The 19,376-nt window shown below is 38.3% G+C and overlaps 2 protein-coding genes across 3 annotated transcripts in view; one reads left to right on the top strand and one right to left on the bottom strand.

Moving 5' to 3' along the window:
- Positions 1-694: 694 nt before the first annotated feature.
- Positions 695-15,980, top strand: LOC107686696 (cullin-1-like). Its single transcript, XM_016483790.1, has 22 exons — positions 695-793; positions 3,747-4,089; positions 6,086-6,263; positions 6,564-6,731; positions 7,395-7,445; positions 7,543-7,633; positions 7,830-7,993; positions 8,104-8,266; positions 8,374-8,504; positions 8,899-9,006; positions 9,100-9,206; positions 10,309-10,357; positions 11,636-11,767; positions 11,864-11,981; positions 12,082-12,158; positions 12,283-12,414; positions 12,508-12,600; positions 14,388-14,435; positions 14,755-14,837; positions 14,993-15,098; positions 15,178-15,291; positions 15,366-15,980. Exons 2-22 carry the CDS (start codon positions 3,950-3,952, stop codon positions 15,444-15,446), a joined length of 2,334 nt encoding a protein of 777 aa, XP_016339276.1. The 5' UTR covers positions 695-793; positions 3,747-3,949; the 3' UTR covers positions 15,447-15,980.
- LOC107686697 (histone-lysine N-methyltransferase EZH2) overlaps positions 15,775-19,376 on the bottom strand; it is a 17,141-nt gene continuing 13,539 nt past the window's right edge. For both annotated transcript variants that reach the window (XM_016483792.1, XM_016483791.1), the window contains exons 15-20: positions 18,055-18,233; positions 17,854-17,949; positions 17,687-17,768; positions 17,526-17,606; positions 17,360-17,444; positions 15,775-17,267 (exon numbers count right to left, since the gene is read on the bottom strand). In XM_016483792.1, coding sequence (XP_016339278.1) covers positions 17,207-17,267; positions 17,360-17,444; positions 17,526-17,606; positions 17,687-17,768; positions 17,854-17,949; positions 18,055-18,233 — 584 coding nt within the window. In that variant the 3' untranslated portion in view covers positions 15,775-17,206. The remainder of the gene's footprint in view (positions 17,268-17,359; positions 17,445-17,525; positions 17,607-17,686; positions 17,769-17,853; positions 17,950-18,054; positions 18,234-19,376) is intronic.

Raw genomic sequence — 19,376 nt, forward strand, 5'->3', positions numbered from 1 at the left:
ATACACTATCCAAAATACTTAGGAGGGTAATGTAAAGAAGTGGGTGAACACTAGATATTGGGAACACTACTGTATTTTAACAAAATGCATTAAATGACTATATTACAATAGACACTGGGTGTACTGGGGTTTGTGAAGGCTCTGTATTATCAAAGTTCACTTTATAAAAAAAAAAAAAAAGGTTTCACAAAAAAGCCAAGCCAAGACAAAAATCACTCATGAAAGGAATAAATTGGCAGCTATAGATGTAGTGGAGGTATTTAGAAAATAAATAACAGAAATAAGTTTAAAATATATGAATGATGGGGAAAAAATTTGATAATAGATCATGCTTGGTTGATACAGTTGAGATGGTCCTCTGCAGAACACAAGATCCAGGGGGCGTGGTTGGGGGGGGGGGCTCCTCCCACCTTACATATACCTAAACCTACCCGTCTCCACCCCCTGATCCCTAAACTCACCCATCTCCACCCCTAAACCTACCCATCTCCACCCCTTAATTTACCGATCTCCACCCCCTAGATGTGGATCCAACCACGCCCCCTGGATCTTGTGTTCTGCAGTGAGGGGGCTACTGATACAGTTTGACATTATGGACACTACGGAACTCAAGTTAGCGAACACCGGGTGTCGCTGTATGTCTCAGTGAACACTAGGGGTCGCTGTATTTCTCTGAGCTGTGGGGTATGACGCTTCACTCGGTCTAATACGGAATTCCCAATCTCCTCCAGTCATATACACAGACGGCATTGGGCCGCAAGCTCCTACAGTTCGACATTAGAAACGGACAGAGGTAAGATTGAATATCTTTATATACCTGTCAGCCACCCCGGTTTGGCTGGACATGTAACTAGACAGGGATATTTGTCCATTTATCGAGAAAGAAGGCAAACGTTTCTGTGCTATTACAAACGGTTTAATGAATAGGTGGCCATTTTACATCAATATCTCAAAAGCGTCGCCGTTTTAGAGCAGTAGGTTGATAGCAAGTCTTGTTTGTCTTATTTTTTAGGTTATATTTTAATGTCAGTTGTTTAATTGGCATTAATATGTCTTAATAGTTCTCCTCAGCGGCAGTTTGCCAGGGTAACGTTACCTGAAGCTAGCGAGCTGCTACCTAGCATTGCTAATGTATTGATACTGTTTAGAAAAATACTACATTAAAATAGGCATGAAATTAACAGACGTTGTATATTTAAGATGTTAACATGCTCTTCTTGGTCAAGTTTATGATGGGGACCTAAAACCGAGGCCGACTGAAGAATGAACAGTCAATTACCCACATTTACATTAATTTTGCTGTCTCAGATGCCTACCTAGACAACATTGTTGGGCCAAAATGCTGTCTACTAGGTAGGCAGCTCAGTAGTTTTTAGATACTGCCATACGTGACCCAGAATTGGTTTTATTTTGAAGTTTCCTAAACCTCATGTGCCAGTGTATGGTATGATTCCTTCTGAAATTAGAAAGTTTTTCCATGAGGATTGTTTATGAATAATGTTAATTTTGGCTTGCTTTGTTGGCTAAGGCGTCCTCAGATGTCAAAAAAGATCAGTAGATGTAGTACATGAATTGTTTTTCAACAGAGACTGTCATGATAGTCATGGGGATTTGAGTTTTTTTCTACTCAACAAAAAATAATTGCTTTTCTCACACATAAACAATGTTATGTTCAAGCTTATGATGAATAAGCTGACAGGTAAAGAAAAGTATTCAGTGTCTAATGCCGGTCTCAGGCAAGTGGCTTCATTAAGTTTTGTTTTGAATCAGTCATAGTATAAGCTTGATTCAACCCACAGTTTATGAGCCAAAAGTGAAAATCTGTCATGGTTTACTCACCCTCATGTCTTTCCATACTTGTATGACTTTTATTTTTCTTCTGTGGAGCTCAAAAGAAGTGTTTTTTTTTTTTTTTCATAAAATGGAAGCTGATAGTAATCAAAACTATTTGGTTACCATCATTTTTCAAAATATCTCCTTTTGTGTTCCACAGAAGAAAGAAATTGATTCTGTGTGATTTGCTTTTACCTTAAATGGCTTAAAGTACTTCTGGGTTGTACTGGGACTGTAATTGTTGGGATTTTGACAACTTAGAGATCACATGTTTGATTTCATGGAAATATCCCACTGATGAATGTGGGTCAGAAAGTCTAGCCTTGCTTTGGCTCAACTAATAAGACTAAATGTGACCAGACTCGAGCAGTTTGACATTCACAAACTGTTTTCCCACAATGATCAGGAAAAGCACTTGAGTGTCACTGCCTTAAATGTACTGAAATATTATGGGTAATGAATGACTCTTACAGCTATTATTAAGAGCTGTTGCACTTATACAGAGACTAATAGATAAGTTTAGACACATGTATCGTAAAGCTGTTTGTATATGTGTGTAGTGGAGCAAGGGAGCATTAAAAGTCATTGCCCTCTTCAACCGCCTGCATCTTTTATATGTGTCACCACTCACCATAAGCTGAGCTGATCCTGACGTTGTGACGCCACTCCAACTTTTTTATTTCCCCCGCTGTAAAACCTCTCGTTCTCTGGGTCAGTGATTTAGCAGGGCTGGGTCAGTTGTGGGACTTTGCTTTTCTTGATTTACAATTTATCAGATCTTTGAGCATTTACATCTAAACATGACTTAATGTCTGTATCCTCACAGCTACATTTTTATCACTCAAATATGTTTTTAATGAACTTAGGCTCATACATATAGGTCTATTGGTCAATGGAGTTTAATTCTGCTGGCAATAGAAACAGCTGTCTGTAAACAAGAAGCCTTAGAAAGAACGATGTGGGAAATGCTATTAATAACCCAGCTAAACCCAATCCTGCTGGTCACATATTTTGATGCACCAGCCTTCGGTCGCTCTTGCTTCTCTGACATGTGGCATCTCGAACGTCACAACATGTAAACAATGACCGGTAAGATTCAGATCCTCTGCACCACAACACAGCAGTCAGACACGCAGCTAAATATAACACTGACCCAACACTTGTCACTTCACATGAGCTGTGGAATGATGTTTAGTTTCCCATGAGTCTCCTATTAGGTTTGCTTTTTCTCCTAAAGGGTAAGGTCATGGATTTTCAACCAGCTTTGTATTGTTACAGTTTCTCAGCATCAGTATTAAATGAACAATGCGTATTATGTTTCCATGTTACCTACACCAAGATGTCCCCATTTGTTTGTCAGCTAACGTCATTTATGTCATCCAACAGACTTTTAACAGCTCCAGGGAAAACAACAGATTGTACTTCCGCGTTTTTATATCCCTGCTCATGGATAATCTGATCGAACCCTATGTATTAAGGGCATCAAAGTTTTTCTTTTTTTGCCACATACTTTTTCTCTGTTTTCTCTAGTCTTGCAGCACCCATAAAAAAAAAAAAAGTATTACATTTGTACTGCATAGACAGATAACTTTTATTAAAAGCCCATCTTGCCAGCGATGAATGGCCTCTTTAAATATGAATACAAGTACTAAAGTTCCTTTTATCTTTTTTTTTTCCTCTTGGTTCTTGCTTTTGTATTTACCTACAGGATAAGCTAGTTCTGCCCTATTTAACACCTGTAAATGCTGCTTATAATACTGCATGTCATTCATAACTTCATGCATAACCTGTTGTTATATCCATCATAATGAAAATAATATTCCCTGTTTTATGGTTATTTTCATGTTGCACCCCTTTAAAATGGCAGTGAGTGTGGTTATTTAATTTCAAACCTGATTTGTTTGCTCTCCCAGATACCGTGCTGAAGTGTTTGGACTGTGCTGTAACCCTAGAGCAGCCTGCAGCACCATCTGTGAAGTGTAGCGGTACTCATCCCTGACCTGATCCTGTCTGAAGGCTCTCCAGCATGGTGGACTACATGTGAAGCAGCAGTGTTCTGGAGCAGAACGGGGAGAAGAGAGGATTTATCTGACGCGAGCAGACCGGTGCAGAGACAATGTCATCCAACAGAGGCCAGAACACCCACGGGCTCAAACAGATTGGGCTGGACCAGATCTGGGATGACCTGAGATCAGGAATACAGCAGGTCTATACACGCCAGAGCATGGCTAAGGCACGCTACATGGAACTCTATACGTATCTTACCAGGCACCGCAGGATTAATGGGGGCAGCAGCTGTGGCCCGCACACTGAAAGGCTTTGTCTTTTTAGGTGTGGTACCATGTGTGTGAATTTTGCGCTTCTAATGAGAATAAATAATAATAGTGATTATTATTTGTTCTTTAATATTACAGAACATTAAATCATTGAGTGTAATATGCTATATTAAATGAGCTTCATAGCCATTTCTTTTTCTTTTTTTTATTGACTGCATATTATAGCTTTGGCTGGCCTGTTCATTATAAAAAAAATTGAACTAACAAATCAGTTAAAATTAGGTCTCAATTAACTAAAAATTGTAATCAAATTAATTGCATAGTATTGCAATTCAATAAACAGGTCAACTGATTTCAGACTGATTCAGCATAAGTGCCCAGGATAATATATGTCACATAAATATAATGCAGAAAAAGTGGATTATTATTATTTATGCAAAATTACTTTGCAATGTTCCGTATTTAGGTTTAATTTATTTTCATCTGTTTTATCTGTTTACTAAGATAAAAATTTTTAACATTGAATTTCTTAAAGCTACTGTGAAATATGTGAATGTCTTTAAACAATATTAGACAAACCAATCATTGATCTGGCTCTATTAATTTATCCAGAGAATAGCAGAAATTTGTACTTGATGAGAAACCCCCCCCAAATCATAAGACATTGTTATTGTATCATTAAAATGAAACCAAATGGGGCTTTAGAAGTCAGTGCAGTTTTTACTTTTTTAATATCAACATGAAATAATTAATCTATTTGTTGAGTAAATTGTGAATTGCAAAACAGTGTAAAATGAAAGTGCATGGTGTTATACATTTTAATTGACCCTTTTATAATCCCAGGCGTCTCCCAGCCCATGTGTTCCACTTTATAGCTCTTCAAAGCCGTTTGTGTCTGGGAAATTAAAACTTTGACAAGGACCTCTGTCCACATTCAAATTTGCAGTTTTGCATTTCACCCACTATAGTGCCACATCAAACACAGGGGCGTAATTACTCTTGAGTTTCATCTGCCACCCACAGCTGTCATTCTCCTCTGCATCTCCAGTTATGCATTTTCTTTGTCTGCGTGTGGCCCTGTGTACCCAAAGAAGTTTCTGCTGTTGTTGCAGGTTTCTTTAGCGCTGATCAGAAACTGAGCCTCAGCATGTAGTTTGTAGTGTCAGAGTGGAGCTCACGGTTAGTGGTAAAGGTGTCATACTTGGCTCTCAGAAAAACTTAATACACTAAAAAACAGAAATAGTTCTAGTTATCACAGTTTACGTGGTCATGACCTTTCAGCTACTGCACTGAGACATAACAGCTTGCAATAAATATACACCCATGTAGAGGACATGTAATATTGTGAACTTATTTCCGTCTTGAGATACGTAAGAGCTTCTCTAGATGGCTTCTTGCATGTCAGAGTAGATCAGTCTATTAAAACAGAAGTTTTCTCAAGGGCTGAATGGTTTTCTCAAGGTACTGCTTCATTCTTGTTTAATATTGAGGAGCTGACCTTTGGCTTTGAAGTTGGGCAATCTTGGAAATAGTACAAGTTTCTTTAAAGATTTGTTTTTTCTTGTAGGGTTTAAGGTGTGTTAGAACTTAAGTGTCCATAAACTGTTACGGAATAAGTTTTGTCTTCACTGTTGTAAAATAGATTTGAATTTTGTCTAAATTACATTAATGCTAAGCTCAGTCCACATAGGAGTTTGCATTCATGCTTTTCATATTAGATTCTGACGTGTTCAAGAACACTCATAGGAGTAAATCCTCCTACGTGTCTATCTGATGCTATTAATCCACAGTATGTTTATTCATTTTTGTACTCTGATACAGCTACAAAGACAAAGCTACTTGGCATCTGAAACAGAAAGCATCATGATTATTGAATGGCATCCCGTCAGTGTAAAAATGTGCTAATATGTCTGTTTTGTGAGCTGCCTGTCATCTTTTACTCCTATACGATCTTAAGACTTTAACCTACTGTTCAGACATGTGTATAACTACTGTACCAGCGTGCACCAGTCCAACCAGGCCAGGGGTGCTGGCATCCCCCCCTCCAAACCCTCCAAGAAAACGGCCACACCTGGCGGGGCACAGTTTGTCGGACTAGAACTCTACAAAAGACTGAAAGAGTTTCTGAGGAGCTATCTGACAAACCTTCTCAAGGTAATAGCCTACGGTGTGTTTATTGTTCAGGGTGCCATGATGCATTGGTGATCATATTGTTCAGGTGATTTTAATTAGTATTTAAAGCAGACACTGTTTGTTTGCACTGGCCATAACAGAAAAGGAGAAATTATATTAAATATTAAATAAATTATTAGCTATTGATATGGTTTGTTGTACTTGAATATCGCAAATTTTAGTGAGACGGCTTGGTTTTTTTTTTTTTCGCTAGAATGGATAACAGTGTGAGTTGTTGTCACTTCTCCCCATTTCTCTCCTCCATCTGTCTGTGTCTGGCAGGATGGAGAGGACCTGATGGATGAGAGCGTTCTGAAGTTCTACACGCAGCAGTGGGAGGACTATCGCTTCTCCAGTAAAGTGTTAAATGGGATCTGTGCTTACCTCAACAGACACTGGGTACGCCGAGAGTGTGATGAGGGACGGAAAGGAATTTATGAAATCTACTCGGTACGAGAAACAGTACATGCCCCTGCCTGACTCATAGATTCCTGTTTTACCACGCATTGTGTTCATAAAACCTGGATTAATGGCTATAGTTTATTGTAGTTTAGCTATATTTATTGCTCGTAATAGCCAATGCACACCTGAGACCACACATCAGCTGTATCTGGTGTGTGAATTAACACTAGCCCTGGGTCTTTTTGAGGGAGTTGATGACAACTGACTCTTGACCAATGGGCTTGGTGCATTGGCACTAAATCATTAGATGAGCATTACTAAATCATTAGTAAAGCATTAGTTTATCTTGTGCATGTGTTGCTAACCTAAATGATTGGTTTACTGTGCTGTATTCTGTTGATGAAACTATAATTAAATTTACTTAATTGTTTAATAATGATGATGATAATACATAATTATAATTTGTTGTTGTTGTTAGTTTTATAGAGGTTTTATTATTATTAATGTTGTTGTAATTAGATTTGTTTTATAGTTTATAGTAATGGTAATAATTATTCATCATCATAAAAACAAATCTTATTACTTCATAAATATAGTCTTTTATCATATCGTAGTTCTAAAAAAGGTAGTTTTATTAAAGCCTCTTTGCCTTGTGTCTCATCACATAAAAACAGTAATCTAATCATTTCTAATAATGTTTCTCCTTCACAGCTTGCTTTGGTCACTTGGAGAGAGTGCTTATTTAGACCTCTAAACAAGCAGGCAAGTTATTTATTGGCAATTTATAACATTCCATTTGTAAGATATGTTTCTTACATTTTCATCAGACATTAAATACCCTGTCTTTTCTTTTGTATAGGTGACAAATGCTGTGTTAAAACTCATTGAGAAGGAGAGAAATGGCGAGACTATTAACACCAGACTCATCAGTGGAGTGGTGCAGTCCTACGGTGAGTGTGGTAGCCTTACATTTACATCTCTTCTATGCTGGCCTCTCAAAAACTTGCATAATTCATTATATTGTTAACTCCGTCTGAGCCAGCTGTTGTCCCTTAAGGATATTTTCAAATCTTGTTTTGGTAAAATAAACACAGTGCTGTCTGGACCTTTGAAGCATCATGTTGTGATTTGGTTTGTCTTTTCCAGTTGAATTGGGCTTGAATGAGGATGATGCGTTTGTGAAGGGGCCGACATTATCAGTTTACAAGGAGTACTTTGAGACGCAGTTTTTGGCTGACACAGAGCGCTTCTATACACGGGAAAGCACAGAGTTCCTCCAGCAAAACCCTGTTACTGAATACATGAAAAAGGTAAACTAGAGTTCAGATTCAAGTCTGACATAATATAAATTGCAGTGCATTTTATGGGAAATTTGGTTTTATACAATTTTTAAGTGCACATTTCTTATTATGTGTTGCAGGCAGAGGCACGGTTGCTGGAGGAGCAGCGGAGGGTGCAGGTGTATCTCCACGAGAGCACACAAGACGAGCTGGCTCGCAAGTGTGAGCAGGTCCTCATCGAGAAACACCTGGAGATCTTCCACACGGAGTTCCAGAACCTTCTAGACGCTGATAAGAATGAAGGTCAGTCCGTGCTGCATTGTCACCTTCATTCGGGCAATATCTTAAGATTTCGAACACATAACAACATGCTCAGTTTGACAGTTAATACACGTTCTGTATAATTACAGATCTCGGTCGGATGTACAACCTTGCTTCCCGGATCACGGACGGACTGGGTGAGCTCAAGAAACTCTTGGAGTCCCACATTCATAATCAAGGGCTGGCTGCCGTTGAGAAGTGTGGAGATTCAGCGCTCAATGTGAGTTCTAGCGTTACAACATAAAGCCACAGTGACTGTGTGGACACAATATTTTTGGGCTGTAGAGAGGAATTCAAAATTTTATTGATTTACCTTGTCTAAAAATGAGCCAAACCGGTTGTAAACACAGCTAAACCTAAATTCCCTGATCTTGGGCCCTCACTTCATTGTATAACAGGTCTATTCTTTCCATGACAATTCTCTTTCATCTGACTATACACGTAATTGTGTTTCAAAGACATGACTCACATTGGTGTTATGTCATTCAGTATTCAATAGAATATATCAATATCTTTTTTCATCTTTGTGCATGTTTTCCTGTATCTCTGTTTGATTCAGTTCCTGTAACATCTTAATTTGGTCACAGTTTGAACTGCCACTGCTTGTTTTCCAGGATCCCAAAATGTATGTGCAAACAATCTTGGATGTTCACAAGAAATACAATGCTCTCGTCATGTCTGCGTTCAATAATGATGCTGGGTTTGTGGCAGCACTCGATAAGGTTTGTGATCTATATTAAAGCTCAGTTTTGTTGGTTTTGAGCTATAGTGTTTATTTATAGCGCTGGTGTAACTTTCACTCTGCTGCTCTCCAGGCCTGTGGAAGATTCATTAATAATAATGCGGTAACGAGGATGGCACAGTCCTCCAGCAAATCTCCTGAGCTTCTGGCCAGATACTGCGACTCCTTACTGAAGAAGAGGTGAATCGTCTTATTCATATTCCCATCCTTGATCTGTTTACATGTGAATCTGACAATGAAATCTAGTGAAAGTCTGGTACATTATTACAAACACATCAGTTTATGTTTTAGGATTTATCGAATAATAAAAAGAAGCTGCTTTAGAATTTAAAGGGCACCTATTATGCCCCTTTTTACAAGATGTAATATTGGTCTTGGGTGTCCCCAGAATGTGTCTGTGAAGATTCAGCTCAAAATACCCCACAGATCGTGTATTATAACATGTGGAAAATTTTATTTTTGGGGCGTGTCTAAAAAAAGAGCTATTTTGGTGTGTATCACTTTAAATGGAAATGAGCAGCATATTCCTGCCCTGTCTTCGGAAGAGGGCATGGCATATACATTTCTGCTTTGCATACCTACAGCAGTAAACAGCCGGTAGAAGCAACAGAGTGAGAGAACCGGTGTTCAGCCATACATGTACGAACCGGAGTCAGACACCGATGAAGGAGAGACTCTGGCAGAAGAAACACCTAAAGAATGAACCAGGACGTCTTGGAATGGTTTTTTGATACATTTATGTACTTGTAGAGTTTTCACAGCTCATTTGCAATGACAGATGAGCAACACACATACACACAAATACTTTGATATCATTCGCTATGCGCTTTAACGAAACGACGTGTACACAAACGGAAACTATGGTAATGCAGGACTGTCAGTCAGCGGCCGTGTGCTGGGCCACTGCTCCGAGAATCAGTGTGATTCTAATGAGACCGATTTGGTTTAATGGGGATTAAGAAATAAGGAGTGGGTGGATTTTTATCATTGTAGGGTGGTTGTGTTCACACACTGCCAACACACATTTATGTCCAAACACCATGTAAAAGTGGATTTTGCATAATGGGTGCCCTTTAAAAAAAACTCCAGAATGAAAACTCCATTAGCAAGAGACTATATGTAAAATTCCACCAAAAATAATGCATTGCATGAGCTCAAAAGATAAAATTAGACATTATAAATGTCTAGGAAATCTTGTGTTTGCTTTTAGGGTTTGGCAAGTGTTTAGTATTTAGGAATCTTCATAACACCGATGATTTAATGGAGTGTGTGTTTCATTTAGTTCAAAGAATCCAGAGGAGGCTGAGCTGGAAGATACTCTCAACCAAGTGGTGAGTTTCGCTGTACTCCACTGAGATTAAAGATCAGATTTTAAAAGTTCCTTAATGTGTTATGGATCTCTTACCTGAATTCACAACACTCTTGACAGTTAATGTTTGCTCCATTTATTAATGTGTTGTTGTTAAATGCTGGCATATCAAGTCAGTTTTTTATCCCCAGATTCTGTTATTCCCCCAAATTCTGTTTTCCATGTGTGTGTATATATGTATATATATTATTAGAAATAATAATGTATGTCTGTATATCAAGAACTTTGATTTTCTGTGCTCTATTTGATGATACTTTTATCAAATTAAATGCTTGTGAAGTGATTAAGAGCAGCTCTGGAGATGAAGTTCATGTGTAGTGTCTTCATATGAAGTGAAAAGATACAGACCACAAATAACAGTCTTTTTATTATTTAATAATCACCGACACTAGTCCTAATTTCTTTCATTTTGATTTAGTAATTGAGAACTTAAATTCTGTTAAGACCAATTCACACCACGTCTGCAGACACTGACAGTGGCAACAGACAAATTGGTTGCGTTTTGCCAGATCAGTGTGTATTACCCCGTTAGTGTTTAGTCGATGCTTGTTTTCACTAATTGGCATTTGTCAAATCTCGGAATGCCTGAGAAGTGACGTACTGTAATCTGGTGACTGTCAGCGTTGGTCTGCGTCTGTCGGTGAAGTGTGAATTGGCCTTCATATAGTCGGTTTAATTTTTTTATTGAATTCTTGATTCCGTTTGTTTTCTCCGCATCACAGAAATTGTAGGGCCCTAGTTAATCTATGACTAATACTAGAGTTATGCTTGGTGTACTTACTGTGTATTGCATTATAATAAAGCTGTAGTTCAAGGTATGCAACATTAGTAGTATTTAAATGTATAATTACACTGTAACAAGGACACCTTAAAGTGTAACCGAATATAGTTTTGACATTTCCATTCTTATATCATATTTTATTTTGATTTTATTTTATTTATATCATATTCTTATATCATACATAATTTTGTATAATCCAAATTCTTGCAAACATCATTCATTTTTGTCAGTCTGATCAAATAATGAGTCAAGAAAGAGATTGTGGTTGATTATTGCTTTCATTTTCTTTTTGTTATGAACGGCACATGCCGTATTCTATCCAGGTGTTCTGTGCATACAGAAAATCTGCAGTCTGTGCGCATTATGCATATCGTACACACAAATTACTGAAAGTCAGTCAGTTCATGTCGTATTAATGTGTGACTGATATTAAGATTCTCCAACATCCTTCATTGTCAGATGGTGGTTTTCAAGTATATTGAGGATAAAGACGTGTTCCAGAAGTTCTATGCCAAGATGCTGGCCAAAAGACTGGTGCACCAGAACAGTGCCAGCGACGACGCCGAGGCCAGCATGATCTCCAAACTGAAGGTGTATGCACTTGTTTAGTGAAGATGGCTCACTTTACTGCTCCTCTTTTATTTCTAATAGATGCTTAACACCGTTTTTTCTTCTGTCCACCCTCAGCAAGCATGTGGTTTCGAGTACACCTCCAAACTACAGCGCATGTTCCAGGACATCGGTGTCAGCAAAGACTTGAATGAGCAATTCAAAAAGCACCTTTCCAACTCTGAGCCTTTGGACTGTAAGTGCTCCACACTCCTCCTGTTTGTTCGTGTTTTTCATAATGTAGCATGCATGCGGTCATTACCGATGAATAAAATCCAGCTCCATCTGTCTCGCAGTGGATTTCAGTATCCAGGTTCTGAGCTCTGGCTCGTGGCCGTTCCAACAGTCTTGCACGTTCGCTTTACCATCTGAGGTGAGATGCTCAGACGCTTAACCCTGTAATTCTCCAAGCCCTTCACACCCTTCCACAAGCTGAGAATAATGTGTGATTACACTTCCATTTGATTATAGTTTTTCAACGCCTTTGTTTGTCACAGTTGGAGCGGAGTTACCAAAGATTTACAGCTTTTTATGGAAGTAGACACAGCGGGCGGAAGTTGACATGGCTTTACCACCTATCCAAAGGGGAGCTGGTCACCAACTGCTTCAAGAACAGATACACTCTGCAGGTTTGTCTTCTTCGTGGCTGCATCATGTCAGTGGTAATTCATAGCATGTAAGGCTGTAGGACATGTTTGTTTGTGTGTGTCGTGTCCCCGCAGGCCTCCACCTTCCAGATGGCCATCCTGCTCCAGTTCAACACAGAGAACAGCTACACCGTCCAGCAACTGGCCGACAGCACACAGATCAAAATAGTGAGTGCAGTGCCATTGCTTTATATCCCCATCTCATTCACATAAATCAATCAGTGAACTTTGATCTCCATCTCATATCAAATTCATACTCGGAACAAAAAGAAACAGTAACAGAAACAGCAATTACATCTATGTGAAGTCCCACTAGTTAAAGTCCCCATGAAATCAAAATGTAAGTTTTTTTGGGTGTTAGTATCAATATGTTAGTCTTAAAGGGGTCATATGATATTGCTAAAAAGAACATTATTTTGTGTATTTGGTGTAATGAAATGTGTTTATGCGGTTTAAGGTTAAAAAAACACATTATTTTCCACATACTGTACATTATTGTTTCTCCTCTATGCCCAGCCTTTCTGAAACTGTCTTGTTTCATGTCTGCATTTGTGATCGGAGAAATGACAAACAAGCCCTACTCTGTCGCTTTTACAACGAAACAGCGTCACACACGGCGGCCTTGAGTGAGGAACGGCCGGAGGGCTTGAGAACGGACGAAGGAGCGTCCAGAGTGCTTGCAGCAACCACATGTGACGAACCCGGGCTGGACTCCGCTTCGTCCACGGTGAAAGCCGATCTACAGCGTGAAGTTGATGTATTTCCTCAGTGATCAGCATGGATCAGCTCCAGGCATGACAAAGCGGATATCGTCCTCTTTTGGAAGACCAAACAAAGTAGTTTCAGTTTCGTCACTTCCGCCAAAACGGCTCAACGATTTTTTTTTTTTTGACGTCACGTCGTACTTCAACTTCTCATCAAACTTTCTGTCCAATCAAATGCTCTCTAGAATCCGAAGCGCCCGCCCCCTACACTATAAAATAGATGATGAAGCGCGGCAGAAATCGGTCTTTTGTCCACAGAATTACTATTTTCTGTACAGTGAATGGCACGTAGTGCACTATATAGGGGACAGGAAACGATTCGAACAGTGTAAATATGCTTTCCATTGAGGAAAAAAAGAAGTCTGGTTTGGCGCTGTGTCACGCTAACCACCGCACCGCACACACACTCTGCTCCGGTCCAGAGACACGATAGCACGGAGCGGATCACATGCGCTAGTCGGCGCAGACCACAAAATGTATCGGAGCTATTTGAATTCTACACAGAATGCTATATTTTATAGCAATATGGATGAGATTTTGGCTGGCAATACCCTGTCAAATGCGGCTTTACGGAGCTCAACGGCTCTGACTGAACGGTTCTAGTCCAAGCTGTGATATAAACGAACGCTATTGGCTATTTTAAAAAGGGGCGGGGCTGCTTGATATGTCCCGCCCTGTCTTCCTGTTTCAGTTAAAATGACGTCAACGCATAGAATTAACGCTGCCTGTTTCTAAGCACTTCAGGGAACCTGTAAAAATCACTTGAACCCTTTTATGCTCTGCTGGAAATCCTTTAGCTAATTTAATGTTCCCGGTCAAAAATGACCAGTGTTTTTAAAATTGCTTGTCAATCTCTCATTATGCTATGACCATACTATGCTATTACCATATCTTAGTTTCAGTCTTTTTGTCAACTTGTTTTCTTACAAAAAGTAAGCACTTGTACCATGGATGAAATTAGTCCGTTTTAGTCCAAAGCGATAACATTAACATTAACTAGTATTTTCAGAAAAGAGAAAATCCTCAGTGTGAGGTTTAACATCAAATTAAATATCGATTATTTTTGGTCAACTTGAATTATCCAAAACAAGTATCAGTCTGGATATTACTTAAGTCATTTTAGCAATGTTTTCAAGTTTTGTGTGTGCTTTTTGTTATAAATTAAGTTTTTAAATTGTAATTTTTTTCCAGGATATTTTGGTTCAGGTCTTGCAAATCCTGTTGAAATCAAAGTTGCTGGTAAGTGTTGAGAACTTGTTGCTTATAGGACCCTATAAATGTCTTTCAACATCAGTGCTATTTATATTATATTTGCTCTTTGTGTTAGATTCTCACATTTGGAAGTAATTTGATTACATCTTGATTCAAAATCATGAGCGTGAATCACCAAATTAGACTTGATTAAATTTCAATATTTGCTCTTTGTGTGTGCTTAGTTTCCATGCGATTCCCTTAATTGTTCACATTTCTGTTTAAACATGTTTTTGTGAATAATTTTATATTAATAATGCAATTTAAAGATTTAGACATACCTTGTTTTTTTGTTTCCTTTTTGTAGGTCTTGGAGGATGAGAATGCAAATATTGATGAAATGGATTTCAAGCCTGATACATTAATCAAACTTTTCCTGGGCTATAAGAAGTAAATGCATTTTATTACTGCTTCATGGTTGATCTCCACAGTATACACTAACAATTGACTATCAACACAGATAACATTTTAAAACAGTGCATAGTAATATTTTCGAATATTATGTTAGGTTCGCATTTTTGTCATCTAGACTGTTCTGTCTGCAGTAAGAAGTTACGGGTGAATATCAATGTGCCAATGAAGACCGAGCAGAAACAAGAGCAGGAGACGACACACAAGAACATTGAGGAAGACCGGAAGCTCCTCATACAGGTATTAAAACTAAACTTTAGTAGTCCTTTGAAGTTGAAATAAAATATGCTTTTGAATCTACCTATTTTGTTGTGTGCAGGCAGCTATCGTGAGAATCATGAAGATGAGGAAAGTTTTAAAGCACCAGCAGCTTTTGGCAGAAGTGCTGAACCAACTTTCTTCACGATTCAAACCTCGTGTTCCTGTCATCAAGGTAACAGAACTGCAGTGCTGTGCAATTCTGACTACTTATGAAATATTTAAATTATTTTTTTTCTCTTTTTTCAGAAATGCATTGACATTTTGATAGAGAAGGAATACCTGGAACGTGTGGATGGGGAAAAAGACACTTACAGTTACTTGGCTTAACAATGTCCTCTGAAGTTTGACGTCCTTAGATATTTGCCTAAAGTTTTGAGGAATATCAACACAGGATTCTCTCATAAAGATCTCAAGTCATTGCTGCCGAGTAGGACAATGTGACACTGGACTTTTCCCTTTAAACCCAGTCTGCTAAAGCGGCCAGTCTTTGTCTTTAAGCCCTCAAGCTGCTCAGGATTGCCATTTACTTTTTAATGTGTAAATACTGGACATTGAACTATACTCATAGTGGGACCCAGAGTCAGGGTTGCATGCTATTGCCTATCATTATGAAAATACAAAACGCTGATTAATTTAATTGTAATTATGAGTTTTGGAAAACTGACAGATTTGTTTTTTTTTAAAAGGCTGTTGGTTGCAGACAGAAATACCTATAACTAAGGATACGTTTCAGCAGCACGCTGAGCATAATCATGTCTGACTGGCTGTTTAGAGTTGCATTATTACCAGCCACGAGAGCACCATTTGTATAGTACAGTTCATTTTATAAATGTCATGAATAAACAATTTTTCTTTTTGCTTTTTCAGTGCTAGGTTTTCTCATTTATATACTTGCTCTGAATTTCTAGCTTAAACAGTACAGCAGACAATTATTTTCAATATTTATTTTATCACGTTTAACAAGTCCCTGTAAACAATTGAACAGCACCTTGTAATCGGAGGCATGGAGATGGAGTGGTCAAAAACCCTCAGTAAAGAAAGAGTAGAAACGAGGTTCAGAGAAACATGAATTAAGAGGAGCAAAACAAAAAATATCAAGCTCCTAAGAAGTAACTCCCTAATATTCACTAGACAAATCACAGCAAATGATAGCCATCAATAAATTATAAAACTTGTTTACACGCATAAAATAAATAGGGGACTTCTGGAGTCAAGCCTGGTATTATTGCTTTGATGTTACAGTATCCCACGTTCAGAAAAAAAGTGATTTTTTTTTTTCACATAACCAGGGACAAAAACAGCACCTTAATCCAATCTCTTTACATTTAGTGACGTCTAAAGTTCATAGCTGCAACTGTCTGGATAAACATTACAAACCAATGTACAGTGAGGAATGAAGAGTTACCTGATCCCACTCCATTTAAAAACCTTTGTTCATGCATACAATTCGAGTACACCAGTTAACATTTTAGGACATCTAATTCAAGAAAATATTCAGTGTTCTTTAAACATCTCAAGGCACCGCAATAATATGGTGAGTCTACCCTCACATAAATCACCAAGTTGTTTTGTTTTTACAACAACGGTGCATTGGCACCGGAAAATGCATTTAACACCTCTGCACCATGGTTCTGGAGAGATTAACATGCAAAGCAGTGACAGTGGCTTTGGTTTCCACAAAGAACAAAACTTGAAACAATAACTGCATGATATATGTTTTTGCATTACAAACTTACAGCTGGTTTAAATGTGAAATTTGGTCCAAAAGTATAGAGGAAACTGTCAAAATAATTTAAACCAAAATAAAAAACTACAATCCAGATACAAAACAATGGCCCATTATAAAATGGCTCTGTACTAAAACCTCAACTGTAAACATGACAGAATGTTCAAGTTATTATCAGAAAGTGTATCCCAGAGTAAGCCTGATGGTCGAGTTAAAAAAAAAAGGAAGTCTTCAAAATATCACCGTTAAAAACTTTTCAAATAGATGCCCGTGTCCTATAAAACTGTATCTAAACTGGAAATGCATGTGGAGAGAGAATTCCTGAAGAGTGTAAGGCATTTGTTGAAGGAGGTAGATGGCTTTATGGAATTTCCATTTCACGTTCAATACCTACGTATTTCAGAGCATCGGCTTGACTGTATCTAAGAGATGTGTAAACATCAGGTTAGATGATTCAAAAGCCCCTCTCAAAGAAAGAAAACACCTCTACACTTTTTTTTTTCTTTTTTTTTACCTGTAGTCAAAGAACAGTTCCTCTCCAGTCTGTATAGCTCTCTTAGCAAATATGCCAATCCTGTGATCTCCATTAACCATCATCACTGTGAGGACAGACAGGAAGAGACCATGACATCACATTTTACACACGAGATCCTTTTAGTACAAGATTCTGAGTGACTTACCCTTTGCATAGCAGTTGGGGTTCACAGAGTGGTTGGCAAACCTGATCTTGTTTCCTTTCCTAGTTGCATCAACAACAAAATCTGTGGGTGAAAGGTGGGAGGTTGTCAGCTAGTGAGGGGGCATGTGAACAGCGAACGTTTGCGAGAAAAAGGTTAGTTACCATTGTTAAGATTGAACAGGAAGCTGCACATGTATTTGTCATACACCTTGCCTCTGCGGTCTGCCTCATCCTGGGAGATGATCTAGCAGGTAAAAATAGAAACACGTCACATAAAAAGGTATCGTGAAGTCTTGATGTGTTTTTTGGGGGGGGGTTATACATCTCACCTCCCCACAGTACTCGGAGATGAACTCGTTTTTCTGAACAGGCTCTTTGATGAAAATTCCCCATCCAGCCACATCAGACGGAGCCAGTAGCAAGTGCTTTAAAAAAAATGTAATACAAAAAAGGTGGCATAATTAAGCAAGACTATTAATGTTTTGTTTTGCATTTATCTTCATACTGATGCGTGTCAGATTAAAATGTACCTTCTTTGCTCCTCTCTGAATACTACAGTTCTTGCAGGAGACGTTTTTACTGTCCCAGTGTTCAGCCGCCCCACAGGTGAGGCACAGGTCAGGGTCACACTCTCGTACGGCCAGGTAACAGGGACACTGCTTGGTGTTACACTGAGCCTTACAGCGGCAGCCTGGAAACCGGTTCTGACCTGTACAGATAGAAAAATCCAGTTCAAAACAACTCCTGCATCCAGACCTGACCATTTCAAATCAATCACAGCTGTTATAAAAGCAAACACTTCATATGAATGCAATAACTTCACCTTGGTTATAAAAGTTACATATTAACTACATTCAGTGCTATCATTAAACGCAAGAGTTCTGCGGAAAAACTCTTCTACAAAAATAACTGATAAAAAAACAGTATAGGTCAAAATGAAATGTTTTTTATTGCCATCACGTTTAGAGAATAAGTGATTACTCCATCTTCCTCTTTTCAAGAATCTTTAACTGTTTTGGTGTAAACTGGTTGTCACATTGATTTGGCATGCCTGAGCTGCCTGATAGGTGTTGGTCTATGTGTGTGTCTCTATATACACTAGGGATGTCAACGATTTATCGGCGATTAATTGTTAACAAGCGATGTAATCGATTAAAGCTATCGATGGTCGATTAAGCAATTTCATTATGGGGTTTGTGCTGCTCATGCGCAAAACACATGCAAGTGGCTGTAAGTGATGGTTACGGGGCTGGATATTTTGCGAAAGTAATTCACTCATGTACAAACTGATCCGAACTTTAAAAGTACATTAAAATGGAAACAATGCAAAGTCCTTCAACATGGAAAGCAACAAAAATTTAATAAGTCTTGTTTTCCTAGATAATTGTTTCATATTGAGCTCTGCGCTTTGACAGGGCTGTGGGACACGAGCAGGACAGAGCCCATATATATATATATATATGTGTGTGTGTGTGTGTGACCCTGGACCACAAAACCAGTCATAAGGGTCAATTTTTCAAAATTGAATGAATCTGAATAAGCTTTCCATTGATGTGTGGTTTGTTAGGATAGGACAATATTTGGCTGAGATACAACTATTTGAAAATCTGGAATCTGAGCAAAAAAAATCTAAATATTGAGAAAATCGCCTTTAAAGTTGTCCAAATGTTCTTAACGCATATTACTAATCAAAAATTAAGTTTTTATATATTTACAGTAGGAAATTTACAAAATATCTTCATGGAACATGATCTTAATATCCTAATTTTGACACATACAATGTATTTTTGGCTATTGCTACAAATATACCCCAGCAACTTAAGACTGGTTTTGTGGTCCAGGGTCACATATA

The sequence above is a fragment of the Sinocyclocheilus anshuiensis genome, unplaced genomic scaffold, assembly GCF_001515605.1.
Source record: "Sinocyclocheilus anshuiensis isolate Anshui unplaced genomic scaffold, SAMN03320099.WGS_v1.1 scaffold990, whole genome shotgun sequence".
Lineage (NCBI taxonomy): Eukaryota > Metazoa > Chordata > Actinopteri > Cypriniformes > Cyprinidae > Sinocyclocheilus > Sinocyclocheilus anshuiensis.